This window comes from Brachionichthys hirsutus, chromosome 16, assembly GCF_040956055.1.
Source record: "Brachionichthys hirsutus isolate HB-005 chromosome 16, CSIRO-AGI_Bhir_v1, whole genome shotgun sequence".
NCBI classification, from domain to species: Eukaryota; Metazoa; Chordata; class Actinopteri; order Lophiiformes; family Brachionichthyidae; genus Brachionichthys; species Brachionichthys hirsutus.
This window is the reverse complement of record NC_090912.1, coordinates 6503925-6525627: the sequence shown is the minus strand read 5'-3', so window position 1 is coordinate 6525627 and position 21703 is coordinate 6503925. Positions and strand designations below refer to the sequence as shown.

The 21703-nt window shown below is 44.9% G+C and overlaps 1 protein-coding gene across 1 annotated transcript; it reads right to left on the bottom strand.

Annotated features, from left to right (window-relative positions):
* Positions 1-313: 313 nt before the first annotated feature.
* On the bottom strand, positions 314-21386 carry grid2ipa (glutamate receptor, ionotropic, delta 2 (Grid2) interacting protein, a). The gene is made up of 27 exons (XM_068749816.1): positions 21305-21386; positions 19778-20031; positions 19371-19703; positions 19127-19281; positions 10797-11072; positions 9944-10033; positions 9705-9770; positions 9324-9623; positions 8982-9127; positions 8671-8802; positions 7960-8066; positions 7704-7854; positions 6472-6788; positions 5955-6140; positions 5233-5897; positions 5069-5171; positions 4595-4999; positions 3915-4532; positions 3702-3789; positions 3327-3404; positions 2913-3109; positions 2666-2821; positions 1861-1947; positions 1579-1708; positions 1367-1485; positions 1086-1250; positions 314-394 (listed from the first exon to the last, which is right to left on the bottom strand). Exons 1-27 carry the CDS (start codon positions 21384-21386, stop codon positions 314-316), a joined length of 5487 nt encoding a protein of 1828 aa, XP_068605917.1.
* Between the last annotated feature and the right edge of the window lie 317 nt (positions 21387-21703).

Below are 21703 nucleotides of genomic sequence, written 5' to 3'. Positions count from 1 at the left end.
AAACTATTGGCTGTTACAAATCAACTATTAATACAGGAGATACCTTGATGACAATACAAGATTTATTTTATGCAGTAAACTTAACCATTCAATCTAGTATTGCTGTGTTAGGACATTAAATATATACTAAACCACTGGCACAAACTTAGCATGTCCATCATTCATTGAAAGGCTTCCCCTTTATTTATAAAAAAAAAACCATGTTTACACATTAAAAACTGTGTGCATTGCTTTTCATATGAGAGTTCATGTGTGTACAGAATATGCATGCATGTCTGTATACATGTAGTTTTACTTTATGTGTGTGTTTGTGTTACCAAGCAAGAGGCGAGGCCATTCGAGGACTTCTGGGGCTTTTCAGGTTTTCTGCAGCCTGACACTCACCGAGAGCTCTCTGCAACAAAAAGAACGAGGACTGTAACCAAACATTCTAATTATGGATGCTATAATTTAGAACTATACATGCTGTATTTATACTTCATGATTATTTCTTTTGTGTGTTTATGTATTTATGATTCGTATTTCTTCCCTGAAATACATATACATAAATAGTTGGATGAAAATTAAAACTCAAAAAATAAATTATTAAATGCCTAATAATTACAGCATACCTCCATTTTAATGTTAGTTCCTATTTAAGGTTGCATAAAAACGATCTGAGCTCGTAATATTTCAAGTTGACGGTTTTAATGACATGGCTCAACTTAGATTTTTGAAAATACAACTTTATTTATTCAGATAAGAATAAACGAGAACTGAAAAACTCATTCCTTCCACCTGCTGAACAAGCTGAACTGAAACGCTGCTGTTCACGGCTCATTATTAGCATGAAAGCATGACATTTTGATCTATTGCAGGCAGTCCTTATTACTCCTGCATGGCCGTTTATAAGAAACACAAGAAGAAGAAATAAGATAATGATCCATCAGACAGTGCAAAGTGTTTACCTGCAACCATTAAAGTTGTGCATCTCAGAGTATTCTGTTTAATAATTTATGTAAGACTGAGCAAGAACAAAAGACGATGACAAACACAATTTAATAAAATAACTTTTACTTTTCCGTAAAGGATTCTTTCTTGCTCACCTCAAACTTTGCAGTGAATTCGGAAAAGATACCAAAGAAGGCCTCGGTGTCGGTGGATTTGACGTCCTCTCCAAAGTAAGAGGCTGTTTTGCTGAATTCTTCCATTGCTCTCTGCTGCAGGGACTCCAGAGACTGGATTGCTGGATGGCTGTTTTCCAGGAGGTTCTGCACCCACCGGACGTCAAGGGGCACAAAAGTCTCATCATCTCGTCTAGAACATTAGGCTTTTCTTTGTATAAGTCTGCGTCTCTCTCAGTGACTATTTTTTTTGAAAAAGATACACTCATGACGACGGCGAAACGATCCTCAGTGGTCACAGGCATCTTCTGACAGGCAGATCGAATGTCCTGGATGGTCGCGTGGAGGTCGTTCAGGTCTGATGCGACCGCTCTCTGGTTTACTACAGGCAGGACAATAGATGCAGCAGGAAAGGCAGAGAAATGAATCACGAGTATTGGCTCGGTGTATTTTACAACGCTCTAAGAGGATCCACCTTTGGCTGCGAGAGGAACCATGGTTAAGTCTTTGGAGAAATCCAACACGTCAGGAAAGTGTTGACATAACGACTTCACCAAAATGTGGAGGAACGTCGACTTCCCATCCACTGTTTTGGTTGTGCTCAACTGCAGAGGACACAAGTCATTGTCTGTAAATGCCTAATATGATGATGATGATGAAATATTTATTAGATAGAATGTTAGAGAGAGATGAGATGAGAGAAAGCTGAGACTGCTGTGAAAGATGCAAACATTTGGTGACTGGTTCTATGAGTTACCTCAGTCAGGAAGTTGATCTTGAAGCCTGTTGTCTTACTGGTTTTAGGCTGGCTGTTATTCAAATAGTTTCCCATCGCCAACACAAACTAAAGGAAGGCAAAGAGGCAAAGCTTATGTTCATTCTTTAAAACAAATCGTGTAAAGCTGAGTTGAGTTACAATGACTTCAATAACATTAGTTTATGATGTCAAGTTAATGAGAATGAATTTAGCTAATGGTATCAACCCCTACTAAGTAGGGTTGGATAGGTTAGGTGGCTAGCCCTATGCTTAGAGTTTTAAATCTGTATTTTAACAGAAAGAGTAGGGAGGAAAAGCTCTGAAGGAGAAGGCAGAACATGGTGAGGCTTCGCATGCAAAGAGAGATTATAGCTGGCTAAAGAAATACCTGCTGGATAAAAGTGAATTTCAGATTAATGTCCACAGCTATTACAGAATTACCCCTCTTAATTCTATTATAAATTTGCATTTATGTCCATAATCCTCTGAAGGGCCGGGATGGCCAAGCTGCGGCCCATGTACCTCCAGTTGGCTATTTGAAAATAGAATTTTCAGGATGTAGCGAATATTAAATTTCAGAACATTTTGAAAAGGGAGGGCTGCGTATAATCAAGAATCTTGAACAGGTAACTCTTAACAGGGGAGACAGGTGATTGTCTTACTCCTGAACAATCTGTCCCCCTCACCTCTGAAATGATGGCTACGGCCCTGTGTCACACACACACACACACACACACACACACACACACACACACAAACAGCTATGGAGGCGACATTTTCATTTCATCGTGATAACAGCAGCTACCTCTAGTATCTTAGCCAGCTTCTTGCTCGTCTTCAGCTCCAGGGACGCTCTGTAAAGGCAGTCATAAGCTCCCCTCAACTCCTCTGTCTTCTCCTGCAAAGAGCACTTGAAAAGGAGGCTCTGCAAGCGTGTCTTGAACTCTGGTACTGATAACATCTGATGGAAGACACGCAAGAGAGTGGCGATAAGAGAATACAACGCATGGACAGTGAGACTCAGGCGGTTCCCGCATGCAAAAGTCCTGTACCTGCAGCACAAACTGGTCTGGCTCACTGAGTTTGCTGGGGTCTTGTCTGTACTCTTCATACTTTTTCATCTCCTCTGCATCGGGGGCGTACAGCAGCAGCTGTTTGATATGGGCCGGCTCCAGCCTATCAGTGGTCATGTTCATCAGCACCTTACGCAGCTCCCCAGGAGACAGCTTCAGGTGGGCAATTAGGATGGCTGGAGGGCAAAAGGAAAGATAAACAGAATAATTTACTATTCAAGGACCACAAATGAGGGGGGCACGTTGGCGTAGTGGTTAGCGGTGGTGTCGCCTCACAGGGTGTGTGTGTGGGTAGGTGTGTGGGTGTGTGTGTGTGTGTGTGTGTCCGAGGACTGGGATTGGAAAAAAGAGTCAAAGAACTGTCTCATAGAATAAAAATCATTTTATACTCACATGCATTGTAGGCCTTCTTGTGGGATAGAATTTCAATAACATCTTTCTTTTTGAAGCTTTCTGGTTGTGGAGGGAGCTCTAGAACTGACAATGAAAAATGGCACAATACTCAGATGTCATGGAAGAATATAATAGACCATCAAGAAATAAAAGTGGACAAAACTTTCAAATTAGGAGTCCAACTGCAGAAATAACATAATTGTTGGACACATAATTCATAATTCACAACAATCCATGAACCTAGATAATTATGTGCTACAAAATAATAATGTGCATTTGATTACAATATGTCATATATTGTGCACATACAGGTTAATGAAGAATTATTTACATATTAGCCTATTTGCATCACTGCAGATATTCACTTATACCCACTGGAGCTCTTCTGTGTCCCAAAATGTAGTTCCAGATCCAGATACTTCACCATGTCATGCAGTTTATCGTATTCAGAGTCTGCTCCCAGCTACCGAAGACATGGAATGAGGTATTACTGATTTGTCATTCCAAAGAAATTTCAATTTTTATTCTAAATTCCATCATATTTTAAGAGGTCTTAGGGTCTGATGTCTGAATCCAAAAAAGGCTCACCTGTCCCCAGATAGTCCCTTCTGAGTTTTCCACTTGCTCCCAACGCAATCTCTTGACACTCATGTGGTTGGAGTCCATCCTGCACAGTGAAGGCCTTGGCAAGGGTGGAGGGGAGCAGGGTGGGGGTAGAGGTGGAGGTGGAGGTGGCTCCAAATGCTCTGTAGGGTCAGATAGAGAGTGGGGGAGGGACTGGGGCTGGCCATGGGATTGCTTATGGTGGGACTGAGTTTGAGGCTGTTGTGATGACTGCAAAAGGTGATGTGAGGGCTGGGACTGTGGACGGGTATTTTGGGTAGAGGTCTGGGATTGGTGCTGCTGGTGTAGCGGTTGGAAGGGAGAAAGGTTGGGTTGGTGCGGCTGGAGGGGCTGAAAGGTTGAGAGGAGAGGCTGAGGCCGGTGGGGCTGCTGTGGAGGATGAATGACATGAATCTGGTGCTGGTAGTCCTGTAGAGGTGGCTGTGGGGTCATATGATGGATGTGGTGGATCTGAGGTGCACTGGAGGGGTGGTGGGTCTTCTGGTTAGAGTGAGGTCTTTGTGGAGAGGATTTGGTGGGTTGGGGGCTATGAATCGGGTGGATCTGCTGCTCTTGGTGTCTCCCTTGCGATGCCACTTGGCTCTGATGATGACCTTTGAGACTTTTTCGACTCTGATGGGAGTGGCTGTCCCGCTTTAGCTGACCTGTTGGGGGAGAGGGCTCTTGCTGGGCTTGATGCAGAAGCTCAGTGGATGAATGATGGGGCTTGGTTTGGTGCATCTGATGACCTTGATGGAGTAGTTCTGTGGAGGAGTACTGCGCCTGTGGATTTTGCATTTGATAGAGTAGCTCGGTGGATGAATGGCGCACTTGTTCCCGCTGCATCTGGTGAGCTTGATGGAGAAGCTCCATTGAAGAGTGGTGAGGCTGCATTGGTTGCATCTTGTGAGCTTGTTGAAGAACCTCTGATGATGCATAGTGGCTATGGGCTTGTTGCACTTGCTGGAGCACCTCTGCAGATGAATGATGGGCCTGGGATTGCTGCAACTGATGTAGCATCTCGGTGGAGGAGTGGTGGGCTGGGGCTTGATGCATCTGGTGCAGCATTTCTGCAGAGGAATGGTGCAGCTGGGGTCTCATGCTCTGGTGGCTTTGGTAGATGCCTTCAGAGTACTGACCTTGTTGGCCAGGGTGAACCGTTGGTTGGGGTAATGGCTGATGCGGAGTTGGGGCTGAACGGGATAGTCGTCTGTGGTGAAAGCTCTGGTGGGCCTGAGGCTGCTGCGCATGGCACATCATATACAAAGGGTGGTTACTGTGGGGATGGGTGGAGTCTGCGGACGGGAGTGGGGGTAATGACTGGTGAAGTTGTTGGAGAGGAATTGCCGGGTGGGCTTTCTGCTGTGTTGGCTGGTTGGGCATCGAATGATGGCTCTGATAGATTTGTTGCATCTGTTGCTCTTGATATGATTGACGATCCTCATAAGCTCTTTGCTCCTGGTAGGCTTGAAGTTCCTCAAATGCTTTTTGCTCGCTGTAAGCTTGACGCTGTTCATAGGCTTTTTGTTCTTGGTAGGCCTGTCGCTGTTCGTATGCTTGTCGCTCCTTGTACATTTGTTGCTCTTCGAAAGCTTTTTGCTCCTCATACACCTTCTGCTCTTCATACGCCTTTCTCTCTTTGAACAGTTTCTCCTGGTAGGCCTGTTGTTCCTGGAACAGTTGTTGCTCTTCATAGGCTTTCTGCTCCTCAAACGCCTGCCTCTCCTTGTATGCTTGTTGCTCCTGATAGGTCTGTCTATCTTTGTAGATTTGTTGTTCTTGTAAGGCTTTTAGCTCTTGTATGGTAGCACGGACCTGCAGATCCTCTTTTGCAGGCAGGACTTTATGCAAGGAGAGACGTTTATGTGGTGGATTACTGCGAGGTGGAGGCGGGGGAGGAGGGCCAGATTTCCGGCGGACAGGCACATACACTCTTGGGGAGTGTTCAGGGGTGAAGTTAAGTGGCTGCTGCTGCTGCTGTTGTTGGTGCTGAGTTGGAGTCTGTGCAGGTGATGGAGGGGGAGCAGGCAGGTCATTGAACTGAACAGGTGGGGGTGGTGGAGGAGTCATTGGGGGTGGAGGGATGTGGTCAGAGGAGGAAGAATATGTGAGGGAGGAGGCATTCTCTTCTCCACTGCTGCTTTGAACATCACTTGGGCTGCTGAGCTCTGGGGCCATAAATCCTCCATTTTCCTCTTCCTCCACCCCCATCTCCTCTTCATTATCCTCCTCCTCCTCCTCTGGGTAGCCCATCTGCACAATATCCTGACATTAAGACGAGTTACACTTCATTAGCCACTTAATATCAAAGGGGAACTTGTGAAATTCCTCGGGTTAACTTGATCAAATATATTAGACTGCTGGTGTCTTTTAAAACTGAGCAGCCATTACAGGATAGTCTTACTCGGTGAATAAAGAGTTAATTATTAAGCTTTTTCACATTCATCAAACATCCAATGGTAACTGAATACAAAAAAGTCGCAGCCATTAAACAGGTGACTATTTTGGAATTAGATTTTATAGATTTATCCTGTGACTCTACCTCTTCATAGTCATTCTCAGGAGTCAGGAAGTCGTCAATAATGGCCACCCTCTGTCCCAGCTGCTCGCTCAGCGCATCCAGAAAGCGATCTGTGTCTTCTGAGCGTGGAGGCTTAGAGAAGGTGTAACGCCGTTTGTTATTGCCGTGGGCTGGGGGGCTGGATGGATAGTCAGGGGGCTCCGGAGGGGATGGAAGGGGACTATCCAGGCTGATGTAGGGGTTGGACTCCCCGCTGGTTTGGCTTGTCAGCCCGGATGAATAGAACTGTGTTGCTGGGGGGCTGGGAAGGGGCTCTGGCGAGGATGCTGGTGCGGGACCTTCACCTGATGTAAGATACATACTAAATCCAGTTATATCATTGCAGCATTATTGGGTGCAGCTTGTGAAATAAATGTATTTCTAGTGATTTACAGGGTTTAAATAGAACAAATACATTTGACACTATCAATAAAAAGTTAGTCAAGTGTGGTTCCGGTCTTCTCAAGCTGCTTTTGTACAGATCCCTGTCGTAAACTAGACAGTTCAGTGTTTAATGGTTGAATGTATTTTAGAAGAGGCTGTCTCTCTATAATGGAAATGTGTTTGTCATACACGAAAGAGATCTCCCAAGAGACCCATGATAGAAAACACTTTTTTTTTTACAGCTGTTCTTTAACTTTGTGTTTTCGAGTTCCACTTCTACCATCACTATATACTCCTAATGAGGTTCGGTGCCCCTGGACTATGTTTAATTCTATATTTAATTACACACTTTCCTCCTCACCGGGGATGTAGATCGTATTTAGCCAGTAATGCTTTGTGATGTTGGACTTTCAGTGTGAACATGATGACCATATTAACATATTTGTTAATGCTAGAAACAAATAAAATATGCATATGTTGCTCTTTTTATTATTATTTTTTTTTACATATTCTATTCAGTAATATGAATAGTATTGTATGCATACTGTATGTTTTATATATATACTTATAAATAAACAGCTTAAGAGTGAGTAGTGGTTTGTTTTTGGATTGTACAACATGAACGCACAAAAAATGTGTCAATGTAAAAATCAAGGATATTCAGTTCTGAGTCAAAAATAGGTTGGATACCTTGGGATTTAACATTTTTGCACTGCTGTAGTTCAAACATTTTCTTATCCTCTCTCCCTTTCTCATACACACACACAATAGTGAGAGTAAAGTTGTTATCGTCTCATCACATCAGCTCTGGGTATAGATTTAGGCGTTACTACCTGGGCTAGCATGCATTGTAGGGGAGCCTGTGCAGGAGGGAGGATCCAGATCCAGCAAGCTCTCGGGGGCAGGAGGAGGGCGGCTCTTCAGGGACTTGGCCCTCTTGGCTGAATACATGTTCTCCAGCTCGGTGTACACTGATGACAGCTTGTGTGATGGAAATACACAAAGAATCAGAGACAGACCTCTTTCCCTCATGACGAAGAGCCTGAAGATGCGATTTATCCCATGAGCTCAGGCCTTGGTACGTACATTGGTGAGGTTGTTGGGAGTCTCGGGAAGGGAGGTTCCATCTCCTGACTGTCTCTCTCCAGGAGCCAACCTCATCCCTGTCTCCAGCATTGGGTCTGCACGGAGACCTAGGAGAATATACCCATTCACAGCAGTGAAATCAGGTTGTTGAGGTAGCTCGCCTTTAGCTGAGGCTACAAAGCTAACTGTCCTGGAGTGGACTGTTCCTCAATTTATGCAGCTATCACTGTGCCAGCAGTGAAGGAGCCGCATTAGGGGCTCTGGCTATATGGGAACATGTTAAGTTATGAATCTGTATTTTAAATATGGTACAAAACATATGCAATGAAATGCACAATGTAATGGATGATGAAATTATTATGAAATTAAAGCCAAAAGTGCTACAAGAAAAAGTCGATGGGCCCTAGAAAATTATCACAATGAGAATAATGGAAAGGCTGAAAATAGCAATGGTGACGGTGTTATTAGTACCGCTGTTGCCTCAAGATGAGAAGGTCCTGGGTTCAAATCCACCTGAGGACCTGGAACCTAAGTTTCTATGTTCTCTTCCTGACTGAATGGGCTCCTTCCGTATTCTCAGGCTTCCTCCCACCACCATAAACATGCAGCAGCTCCCTCCCAAAATCAGCTGAGATGTGCTCCTGCCCTCTGTAACCCTTAGCAACAAGTGGCTGCAGAAAATGAATGAAGAATAACAACGGAGTTTTGTACCCATGCCCAAGTGTGTGCCGATGACCAGGTCATCAGAGCTACGTCCCCTCACACTGCGCCTGTATGTGGTCCCCGTCACCCTCATGGAGCTGCTGCGTCGATGAGGCTCAGGGACAACCTCAGGCTCGGGGGGAGGGGGGGGAGGTGGAGGTGGTGGAGGAGGTGGAACTGGAAAACACACATATTTTGGGAATGCAGTGGAAGAGGCAAAGATGTACGGAGGACTGCAGAGCCTCAGCTGCATCTGAAACGTGGACAGTGTCCATCTTTCACGCGTCAGAAAAAACAATACCGTTGGCACGAACCTGGGGCTTTGTATCCAAGGAAGCGTGAAATCTTGCTCTGGCAGTGTTCCTGCTCCTCATAGGTCAGCAGCTGGTAAACAAACTGCCAGATCACCTGTTTGGCCGGAGTATCCAGCACTGGGAATACATCCACGATCAGAGTGTCAACAGTCCTGTTTCCATGGAAACACAGGCAAGGAGACAGCTTACCTGGAAATCTAACTATTGGTCAAAATGTAGTCCTTTTGTTCACCAAAAGGTAGGAAATAAAACAGAAAGGTCACCAATATTTATCAAAGGGGAAGACTGAAGACTGAAGACCCCCCCGTCCCTTCTCCCAGTTTTTTCCCCCCTTACTTATTTCCTCACCTGTGTTGGAAGAAGTTCTCCAGAGCCTTGCAAATGGTGTACCTCTCCTGGATGGTGAGGAGGTGCTCGAGCTGCTGACCAAAGGTACGACCATGAACCCGGATGCTGGGGGGCAGAATCTCTGCCACCCACTGCAGGGAGTTGAGCACAGGCGAGCGGGCCCGCTCTGTTGGAGCGCCGCTGCCGCTGGCGAGGTCCTGCTCTGACAAGCTGAAAGTGGCGGGACCCTCTTCTACTACCATAGCGGGCATGGCGCCACTGCCCTGGAGCATGGACACCACCTTCTCATGTGAGGAAGTCCTACAGGCAGACGCATCATATCACTGACAAGTACTTAAAGTTTATTCAGTTGCATTTTGTTTATCCAGGTAAGAGCTCAACCTCATATCCAGCCCATTGAGGAACAGGATGCGATCCCCTGGCTTGAGACCCGCCTTGTCTGCTGGACTTGCTGCAGAATGAGATCTGATTTGATCATGTCCTCATTAAAGGATTGTGCAACTGTATTGTGACTTTGTTGAATGTAATAACAGCGTTACTACACAGCCACAACCTTTTGCTGACGACAGCTTTGTAATTTACTATCACAACAATCACAAATGGGAACAACTATGTTTAACTTACCAGGAATAACAGAGTCAATCCACACTGGCGCGTGGCCTCTAAGAGTGAAACCAAAACTCATGTTGCCCTTACACACTCTCACTGTCCTAAAGAGACACATGGAGCTTTGGTTAATGGCAAAGAAATAACGTCAGCTGCCAGAGGAATTCTGTCAGTGACGATGACATCGTGGATACAGACTCTCCTTAAGTCAGTGTGATAACATCTTGCACTTGCCAAAAGCCTTGGCCTGAATAGAACAGTAGTGATTTGAACTAATAAAAGACACGTCCTTGATAAATGTTCAATATAAAAAGCTTGATTGTGTCACACTTAATTTATCACATGCCAACCACGCTGAAAGCACATAATGAATATACACACTGGCACTCCAGCATCCATTAGTTTCATAAAACGAAGACATTTAATGAATTCATGGTTACCATATTCAGCATAACTACTTTAAATTCACATCCTGTATGAACACCTATGGATCGGATATTCCAAGGGAGCCAGGCAGCGTCCTCATGAGCTGGAGGCACAGAAGAGATCAGCGGCGTCTTGGGCTCAGCTTCTCCCTCCGATTTTAAAGCACATGAAGACATGACAGTCTAAAGAGGTTTAGGATCCCCGTAGGCTTGATGAATGAAGGGTCTATTTTTATTTTTTAAATCAGTTTTATTAGCTGTAGCTGAATTACAACAAACTAAAACAGAATAGAACAAAAATAAATGACCTTGCGTAGCTGATGAGAAGCAAAAGCTCCTTCTGATGCAAGTCAAAATTATTCCTACTCAAAAATACAGGATGAGCAAAGAGAGTCCTGCCACTGAAAACCTATTAAACTGATTCCTGCATGACAACACAGACCTGCAGTTGGCGCCGGTGCCGCTGGAGTGCCCAGCTATGAGCGAGGTGGTCTTGCGCATCCCATGGGCTGGGGGTATCCCGCCTTCCTCTGCTTGGGTGCGTGGCACAGAACTGGCACGTGTGGAGACTAAGAGGCGTTCGGGGTGATCCTCACTCCGACTGCGGCGAAGGTGGCTACGGCTAGGGTCGCTGAAGCTCCGTCCTTTGATCCGGCTCATCAGGCTCTGGGAAACCACCTCATCAAAACGCTCCCGGTGCTTCTTGGGAATGAAGATTCTGGCAAACATTGTGGGATCAGACTTAACCTCAGTGTGGGAAGAAAAGCTCAAGTGAAGCAGAGATGGAGAGGCGGGTGAGGCATCCGGATCAGCTTTTCACTATAGTTTTGCTTATCTGCAAGGCAGTACCACAAACTCCAAAAGGGCTTACAGAAAAAAAAATGAATCCCATCCGAACGGTACTTCATCCAAACATCCTACATTTTATTAATCCTGAGCTCTCAAACTACACATTTTCAAAACAAAATAAAAGCAAAAAGGAAATAAAGGTATCCTTGATTTTAACATGCATTTTCCCCACTGTGGGATCCGCTTAAAAGGGTTTAAGAACAGTCTGATCCACTTTGTCTCATGAGAGTCAGGCGGTTAGGAGGGATCGGTCCAGCACGTTGTGTGTGTCTGAATGTCTCATTAGCAGCTGCAGGCATAGTGCTCAGTATCGGTGACAGCTCACTGCTAATATAAAGTACGAACAGAAAGAGGCTCAGAGCTGCGGCTGGGAGAAAACAGCCCACTCCCACTGCTAGTGCTATTCCACCCCTCCCATAATCGACTTCCTAAAGTGAAAACCCTCCCTCAGATACCCTTCAGAGATCAGCACGTGTTCCAGGGGTGGTTTTGTTGCCACGTTGAACCCATTTCAACGGAAACAAGCCCGCAAGGGCTTTTTTGAAATGCTCCTCTTAGACAGGATGTTTGACGTTATTTGTACTGTAATACATGCTACTGTGTGACTGTACTTGTACTCTAACATTCTATCTAATAAATATATTCATCATCATCATCATTTCCTTCTGAACGAGCTGTGCTGCATGATCAAATTCTGCACCAGAGTCGACGGCATTTCTGTTTACAGCTGTAAACCACGTCTCCCTGTGGCACGGCTTAGTAACAGTACAGTGTTAACTGTCTGTTTCCAGAGGGCTTAGACATTTACCACTCATGTTTTAGACAGCTGGAAATCTGTACTTTAATTAAGCTCTCTGTGCCTGAATATGGTTTATATTTAGCCAATTATCTGCAGGGAAAATTACACAACAAAACAACAGAAATGACCCAGATAGGGAACTCTCTCATTGCTAATTGTTTGGAAAAGTATTTTTCTTTTAAATATAGGGCCCTCTGTCTACAATGAGATTCTCCTCGCCTTAGCAGAATGCACCAAATCTAATGTGCGTCTGCGTAAACAGAATTACGCCTTAGTCAAACACTGCTGTTTGAGTAAGGCATATTTGAGAACAGCTTTTAGAGGTGGAGATTGGACTTTTCTCTGTTTGGTAGTTTTCTAAAAATGTGCAGCTGCCATCTTATTTGAATGAGTGACGCATGAGCTGAGCTGACACCATATCAAGAGCTTGCATCCAAAGTTGAGAGATTTTCTGGAGATTTATCACTTGATATAATTCTGACTTGCTAAATCTATTCTTTCACAGAGACTCATCAAATGAGTTGAAACCCTCAGCCTGCCAACATCCAGCTACAGAGCACTTATGCAGTGACATATATATGTGTATATATAATCCGTACCCATGTGTTGTGATTGTTAAATATAAAAACTACGTCCATGTATCTTCTCCTGGGTCGACCTCTAGCCCTGTCCCCTGGCAGTTCCATCCTCAGCATCAGATATAGTCCCTGTCTCTCCTCTGGACATGTCCAAACCATCGAAGTCTGGCCTCTCTGACCTTATCTCCAAAACGTCTAACCTTCACTGTCCCTCTTATTGTCTCATTTCTAATCCTAATGATTAGTCTATCCAGAGCAATTCTCAAACTAAACAAACAGCAATATGAGAACTATGACAACACAGAGCAGCATGACATCATTAAACAGAACAAAATGTATCCTCCCTAAATTTAGCCTGGATAAATTTATTTAGAGCAATGAGAAAGAAAGAGAAAACGGTGAAAGGCACGACTGACAAGCCGTCAGAGTCAAAGAACTGATGTGAAGAACGGCAGAAAGGATTCCAGAGAGAAATATGAAGATACGAGGAGTAAAATATGACAGAACCAGAGACAGGAAAAGGGAGCACATGGAGAACTAGAACTCTTTCTAGGCCAGGGTCATGGAACTATTGGGAATGGAGTCGACACTTTGGGGCTATGTAGGCCACAGAAGTGTCCCAAGCACAACTCGTAGCTCATGCAGGCGAACCATGGCCAGGGAGGGCGAAGAAGAATTGGGCCATTTATTGAGTCGCAAGGCCCGGCCCGGCCCGTTCATGCAACCGCTACGTTCGTATGCATTTTACCCATACTTCATACATCCTTCACGTCGATATCGATACAGCTGCAGGAGGGCAGCATCAAAAATGTCATCAGACCAAATGTAACTGTGTACATAGCATTTACAACATTTACTCGTCTGTAGCGATTGAGTCTCCAGAGATGGGCCTGATTATGCATGGAATGAATGTCTTTAACGTAGCGAGTCTACGGGCCTGAATGCATCGCCTGAGCTATACGTGAACTCCATCAACGGCAACGCCTCAGTCTCTTCAAAGAATGCTGCGCTCGTCACATCTTGTAACCTAGGCGAAACACATTCCTCCACTGTCGATGGATGCTTTAGGACACCCTAAATTATAAGGAGGTTGAGAGGCATCTATAATTAGGCGTGAAGGTGGGGTGGATGAAGAGCACCACTCACGTGCGAATGAAAGACAAAAGCAATCGGCTGCAAAAACATTCCTGCCAGATCCACTTGTGATCATTAGGCATCGTAGAGATGAAAACACGGCGTCAGACGCTGAACGGAACCATAAATCCTCACAAACAAGACGTTACATTAAAGGGTCAGCGGTAACAGAGTTGCATTTTGCTATACAGAAATTGGCCAATAAAACTTTCAGTTCTAGAGTCACATGTCAGGAGAAATACTTTTGCATGATGGCAAAATTTGAAAGTATATAAAAATGAAAGAATTAAAACAAATCTTGATTATTATCACGGATGAGTCGCCACAAACGACACAAAGCACAGTGAAAAGAAATATCCGTACCGAAAGTGTCTCCTGAGGCTCCGCTGCTTTTCCATGATGCTTTGAGGAAGTGTCTGAGCTCACCTAAACGATGCACACATCTCCTCTTTCTCTAGGTGAGCCCCGCCCACATCTCAGTTGGAACAAACAAACTCTCCAGGACAAAGATGGAAAAACGTGAGCAAAATGATGGCGGTTGGATCGCAAAAGCGCTTGCTGTTGGCTCTGAAAGTATCCAGATAAAGAAATAGGGAGAATGCGATGCAGGAATGAAGCAAACTACTGAAGAGACTGCAGTTCACATCCCTCTATGCCACCAAAACATCCTCAGGCAGCATCATCACCTGTCCCACTTCACGTGTAGAAAGTAAGGCGTCCTCCTCCGTCGCTCCCACCTATTGTGCCCAAAGCGGCAGCGTAGTCTGAAAGGATAAGCCCAAGCGTAAGCTCAGCATTCATCAGTACGAGCGTGATGATGACTCTCGTCTTCCCTCGGCTGAAGAGGAAGGAAAGACTGATATGAACAAGTGAGGTGGGAGAGAGGAAAGAATTGGAGAAGTGCGGAGAGCCCCAGAGGAATTTCATTGGCAGGTCAGCACAATGACTGTGAGTGTGCAAGAACCAAAACTGCAAAGTGAATGTAGAGACGCCTCGACAGTCTTATCTGTGTGACCCCTGTGCTTCTGCAGCTTCTTTCATCCTTAAGTCTGCATGCAAGTCGACCACTATCCAAACGTGTTCTACTCTGGCCTTAATGACTTGAATGTTGGGTAAAATAGTTGTAGAGAGAAAAATGATAATGCAAAGTATCATTAATCATAAGTTGAGAGCGCATCGTTCCATTTAAAAATCTTTGGAGCCGTAATACAGATTCTGCATCAAATGAAGATCTTTCACTTTACAATAATTATCAGTAATTACTGCAACACTAAAGAAGCCCTTGAACAAAAGGCCCTAAAAGGTCGTTCTAGATCAGGGGTGTCAAACTCATTTTCTCCAAGGGCCACATTAGCATTATGTTTGCCCTCCAAAGGCCAAATGTAAACCGTAATACAGTAAAAAAAAATGTAACTAAATGTAATGTCATTTAATGTAAAATAAATGTAACTACTCCTTAACATGCTGTTAAATAACTATTCATTTTTTTATTTACTAATTATTTAGTCCGTTTTGATATCACTTTTTTAAAAGGTTGTAACTTAAAAATTGTTAGCGATAAAGCCATACTGTAAATGAGAAAAATCATAAGTATAAACCAAAGTTTGTGATGGGAATAAATTACCGGTAACACATCTAATAATGTGGAAAAGTTCCATTCAAATGCAATCATCACGCAGGAACAAAGATAATCCATACAAAATCAAAGCAAAACCAAAAAGCCACCACCTTGTCTTGTCATGGACATGCGCAAACCAACAAAACCAACCGAAGTGGGCAAGATAAAGAACATTCCCCGAGTCAATGCCACGGAAAAGACGTCACTTTCAGGATCAGCACTGGACAGCTCCATATCAAATAACTTTCAATAGTCACCGCCAGCAGATCATTAATCTCCTGACTGCAGCGTGTTGCTATTGTTGTTGCCATGTTCCTGATCTTTTCTGTTTGATCAGTTCACTACTTAAGTTACAAACATTGCATATTCAATTGTATAGTTGTAAAAATATATAGATATATTATTTCTGTTATTATAACATAAATCCTTTCAATTGATCAGGTTAAGAAAACCACACTACTCCATCGATCAATAATCAAACTTGTTCAAGTAAATAATATGAAATAATAAATAAATAAAAATATCATCCAACACAAGTTATGGCATTAACTTTGATCAAAACTCTTTTGTCACACTTGAGAGGGACAGAACTGCAGAACAACCAACAAATGTGGGCTGTTAAGAACATGTGTGACGGATGCAGCATTTTACAAAAACAAACGTCTGCACACAGCTCTCACGGGCCACAAAAAATGACTTGGAGGGCCACATTTGGGCCCCTGGCCTTGAGTTTGACACGTGTTATAGATGATCTCTAATGACACAAAAAAAAAGCTTCCGCTAACCCCTGGGGTTTCACACTGGCAAGTGTGTCAGGAACCTTAGAGATAAATGATTACAAAGAAATAGGCTGCTTAAAAATAGAACACATCCTGTGGGAGGGAGGGCCATATCAGATGGGGGGGGGGGGGCGCAGAGGCAGATTGATCAGAGAGTGGCCCATCCTCATGCAAGTTTTGCATGAGGATGAGATAACTTTACACACTCTAATATGCAACCTCTACAAGGAGGGTGTTTTGTGTGTGCATGGGTGAATGTCACTGGAAGTGACAGTGACTGAGGCAAATGGGAGGGGGGGGGGGAGACGGACTGGAATAGAGTCGGGGACAGCAAGAGAATGAAGGAGAGACGTGACAATTCTCCACATCTCAGATGAGATCACTGACAAGCTTTCATACACATCTCTCATAATATCTGATGGTATTCCTGCAGGGAATAACAGCTGTGCAACAACAATCATTAAACAGACAGGGATGGATCATTTTGAAAGTCGTTTAGTTGCAGCTTTGCGAGGCTCTACTTACTCATCGTGAATGCTAGCATATTGTGCTAACACATGTGCTACAATCAAAGTGTTGGAGAAACTGAAAATGAACCAAAGAGTCAAGCAGTCACCAAAACCAGCTCGCCTTTATGGGGGACATGAAGATGGTGATAAAATTTCAGGGAAATCTCACCCATAATTTAAGACATTTCATACGAGTGCCACAAATCTCAACCCAATTTCAGAGGAAAATGCACATAAAGCAAAAATAATTTAATAATAATTGTCAGTCGTTGAGACGTTTCAGTCTGAACCAAAGTGAAGCACAAACTTTCCCATCCCCGTCAGGCAAAGCTAAAAATAGACAAGTAGCCTTTAAACCCAATTAAACCTTTTCCCAAGAACAGAAAACTCCCACATTGCATTTTACCCACAGCAACCACTAACACCAGCGCCACCCTGGGGCATGGCTCATGGACATCCCTGAGCGTGCGCCGCAATCATGAAGGAAACATCCAAAATCTGGAATAGAAAAAGGAGTTTCTAGCTTTTTTGGGGGGGAAATGCAAAGCCATCATTTGTGTTTTACTGTAATGCTTTCAGCTTAATCGGGAAAAAGAAGCAGCATTACAGCACAACCACTGACACAGCAGGTACGAACAAAAAGAAAAGAGGAGAACTTCTCAGACGAAGGCCTGCCAAGGTTAGGCTATATCTCAACACACTGGGGAGGAAGTAAGGCTCAACTCAGCCATCTCAAGGGGATTGATCTTCAATTGGTGATTGCACTTTTCACACAGCCTGCAGGTCAGGAAAGCAGGTCCCAGTCCTCTGTGGATCCAGCCGATGCATAATTAATGGGGCTCAGTGCAAAAAAAAAAAACACAACATCACAAAGCATTTTAAAGGAACTTCTCTACAGTGAAGAAATATACCATCAAAGCTGTGATGCAGAGAGCTGCGTCGAAGGAAACCGAGATGACTGGACGATGGCGTTATTGCTGCAACGGATTCACTGGGAAATCTCAACCCTGACTGTCGTGAGACTTTCACCATGCAATTATTTACATGCACTACACCTTGCTTCATCTCCAATGAAAACAGACCACGTTAGAACAGCACGGACAAGTCTCTGATGCCATACGTGATGCACAAGGGTAAATAGTTTAGCAGTACTCACCGGAGGCAGCAATTCATGTTGTCTCCCAGCAAGGACCCCGAGCATGCAAGTGACAGTGCTGTGTGCGTGCAGTCTGTGCATGTTGTTCTATTTTCCCCACCATATGTGTGCACTTCTCAACCACCACCGGCAGCAAACCGGTTGTAGCAGCTATAGGAGCCGTGCGCAGAGGAGGGAATAAACAGTATCCAGCCAGACTGCTGTTGGTATCAAAGAGAGCATCACGGCAGCCGGCAGGGAGAAATGAGAAACATAGACCAACAGAGAGAAAGTCAAAGTGAGAAGAAAAGACGGGAGGAGGATGGGAGGGAGGGAGGGAGGGAGCTGACAAGACAGTTTGCAAGTGTGTGCGGCGCTATTGGGCTTTTGATTTCCTGATCAGTGCTGAGGAGGAAGAAATGCAATATTGGTCTGTAAATATTTCTCACCATATTGCGCCTTAGGGAGGAGAGGAAGAGCAAGCTCGACAGAAGTCTTACGTTTCTGCATTAGTTCACTGTAAAACGCTGAAGAGGGCACTGTGTGAGGCGCCGATGATGTGCAAGGGACGACTGTCTGTTACACGCGATGGACAATAAGTCTCCCTGACGTCCTCCTGCAAGCATTCTAACAAAATAATAATAATAATACGAGGAATGTGTTTGAAGCGTAAAGTACGTCCAGGGTCTCCTCCGCATCACCTTTAGCCTCGTTGAATATTAACGCCTTCTCTCAGATAAATTGGACCCAGATGGATTCTCAGTTCGTTAGTTTCTAGATGCGTTTTCTGCTTTGTCGGAAATGTTCATTATTCATTGAGAATCTGGATCAGTTGGAGCGTGTTGCTTGGCAGTAAATAACTGTTCATATGTTTTGTTAATGATTTATAAGTTGCAACAGCGCTCAAATGGAGTCAAAACGGCCTGAAAGGAGGTTCTGTTTTGCTGCTGATTGATTGGTCTCTGTGGGAAGGTTGAATTTGTGGCACAGCAACACTTTAAATGAAACTGGAGTGAATCAAAAAACAAACTAAATTGATCCTGCTGTACTTTTTTTTTTTTTTACCAACACCTAAGACAACCAATCCAAATAAAACTAATTTAAGAAGAGCTCTTAGTTTCCTACAATAGAACATTTCAGATGATTCTAATGCCACTTTCTAAACGCAACTCTTCACTAGCCCAACCCAATCTTTGCACCCCTTTGATGCAAACGTCTCTGCAGGCTGATACAATCCTGGTTTCACCACTTGCGGTGTCTGAAGCAGAGCAAATCTGTTTTTAGAGTGCTTTTCTCAGGCCAGGCTTATTTAATCCATATGTAAGAAAAGCTTAAAATCCTAAACACATAGTTGAGGAACTGATTGGCTACCTGACGCTGTCAATCAACTGCTGATGCTCCTCTGTGATCAGAATGTCAGGCAGCGCCCCGGCCAGATTCTCCACGTCTCTCTCAGCAGCATATTGCTTAAGCGCGTCAAACAGCTGTTCCTTCACATCTGGCTCCTCCCCCAGAACTTCATCCACCTGGTGGACCAACCAGAGGACAGAAAGGTATGATCAATTCGTTCAAAGCGTCAGTTCAGGGTTGAGACGCCCATTCACGCCACACCCACTTTCTTGTTGAATGCCATGGCCTTGTGGGTGCGACTCTCCCGGATGCTGTCCCCGCTCTGCGACAGCACCCTCATGCTGCTGCTGAGCCTTTTGGGCCGCCGGGCCACGCTGAGCACGCCCAGACGAAGAGGCCGCCCCTGAGCCGCCTTGATCATGGCCGCTGCCGTTTCGTGGTGCTTCACTGGGAATCCGTTGACCTCCAAAACGTAGTCTCTGGCCTTGAGGCCGCTGCGTCCGGCCGGACCGTTTGGCACGCAGTCCTCCACCATCAGAGGGCCGTCTCCTATGATAGTAAAGCCAAAGCGGCCATCTGGGCCAGGCGTGATGTCGATCTGAGGAACGGAAAAGCTCACGGTCGCCACTTCAGTGTTTTCAGCAAAGCATGGACTATTGCGTGTCAACCGACCTGCTCGATCCGTGACACCACTCCGATACTGGGCGGCACCGTCTTGAGGGTCTGAGCCAGAGCGACCAGCGCCGGCGTGCTGAGATTGGTCACGTCTTGGCCCTCGATGTCCACCACCTGGTCTCCGGGCTGCAGGCCAGCTAGGTAGGCGCTGCTGCCCTCCACCACAGACAGAATGTAGCTGGGCCCAATTCCACCCAGGCGGAAACCAAATGCCTCTGGCCAGTTCTGATTGGTGGTTGGCAGGCCGAGGTCTGGAGGGCAGACAGACGTGTTTTTGGGGTTTGGAACATATAAGATGTTTTTTGCAGCATGTAGGTGAAAGGAACAGTGTGAATCTGGTCCAAGACGTTCGGACAGACGAGCAGGATGCGAGCTGTGAAATGGAGGTCATGTGATCCGTTGGTCTAAGTAGGTCAGCTGATCTCAGGTAGCAGCAGGTGCACTGGTCTATTTAATGGAGCCTTGATCAGGAAGTATTTTCAGACTCAGAGATTTGTTTGTTGTTGGTTGAAGACAGCAAAAAAAAAGTGATCTGTGGTGACGAAAAGGTTCTTATTTATGGCGTGTAGCCCACACGTCGAGCTGCTGGATTTCCTCTAGTCACTTTTCTCATTCTACTTTTATTTAAAGCCGCCTCACGTGCATATGTAGGACAGCAGGGGGATATTATGATCGCTTAATAACCCAAAGGGAAATTCTGGATCACAGACTGGTTGATTTAATCAAATGATACATTTCATTATCCTTTTGAAATCTTTAAGTGCTGCCCGCTGTTGTTTTATCCTTTTCATGTCTGTGGTACCAGGATCCTTAGAACTGTGACATAAATAGAGAATTCACTGTGTTCTGTTCATATTTATGTCACATTTACCTGTCAAAATCTGAAAATACCTGAATTTACATATCATTTGGCCTGTTATCAACAATTTATCAGGAGGGGAAAATATAAATACAAATGAGAAAACTCAGATACGTTATAAAATAGCTGCATGCAGTCTTTCATCAAATCACCAACCCTTTTTTGTAACTAATCAGAGATACTGAAAGATGGAGACCAAAAAAAAAAAGAAAACGTCAAGACGGAGAGAGAAAGAAAGACCAAATTAGAACTGGGAAAAGTAACAACAACAAAAAGTGCCTGAGAAGTGAGAAAATAATTCTGAGTATGACTTTTTGATACGAAATGTCAAATCTACTTCAAAGAAAAAATCTGATCTTACTGGCGTAGAGCGCCACATATTCAGGTTGAGTGAACAAAACTCGTCAAAGGCAAAGCGAGCCCTGGAGCCTGGTGCCAGCTAACACACCAAGCTGCGGCTGCATATTGATCTAAAATAGATTGGGAAATCACTGATGTGGCTCTTCAGATCACAATCTTTGCCCCCCCTCAAGAACACAAGTACCGCTGGAGGATTGTTGAGGCTTCCGTTCGCGCCCCAGATTTTCGCTGTCATCATCTCACCCCTTGCGGAACAAAGAGTTCTTAAAACACCAGTAAAAACTACGACAGAGAAGCCGACTTACAGAAATCTCTTGAGGCGCTCCGGGTCCCAGACTTGCTCTGGCGCAGGGAGAAGCGGCCCTTTCTGCTCAGGAAACGCCTCATCCTCGCCCGGCTTGCGGCAGGGCACGTTCCAGCCAGCGTCCCTGCACCTCCAGGTCGGAGGCCGATGCAGCCAAAGAGTGTCCTTTGACACCTTTGAGCTGCCACTCACCTGAGCAAAACGCCTCCACCGGCCTCTAAGCCAGATCCGAGACTCGAGTGCACCTATCAGGTCACATCTGCAGGCTATCCGGGGCAGCGCCCCTCCTCGATTTCAACCAGGGAAACAGTGGCGTGAAGCTGAGGGGATGAGGGCTGGAGGAGTCCATCCTGGGTGAGGCGGTCCAGCCTCAGCCTCAGTCCAAACCCTGTGGCTGAGT

Excerpts from the sequence above, each read along its gene's own strand:
- grid2ipa (XM_068749816.1), bottom strand. The coding sequence starts at position 21,386 with ATGAGGCGTTTCCTGAGCAGAAAGGGCCGCTTCTCCCTGCGCCAGAGC. Across the intron at positions 9,771-9,943 it reads GACTCTGTTATTCCTGGTAA|TCCAGCAGACAAGGCGGGTC; the intron begins GTTAAACATAGT and ends TTCTGCAGCAAG. Across the intron at positions 2,822-2,912 it reads CAGACCAGTTTGTGCTGCAG|ATGTTATCAGTACCAGAGTT; the intron begins GTACAGGACTTT and ends GTCTTCCATCAG.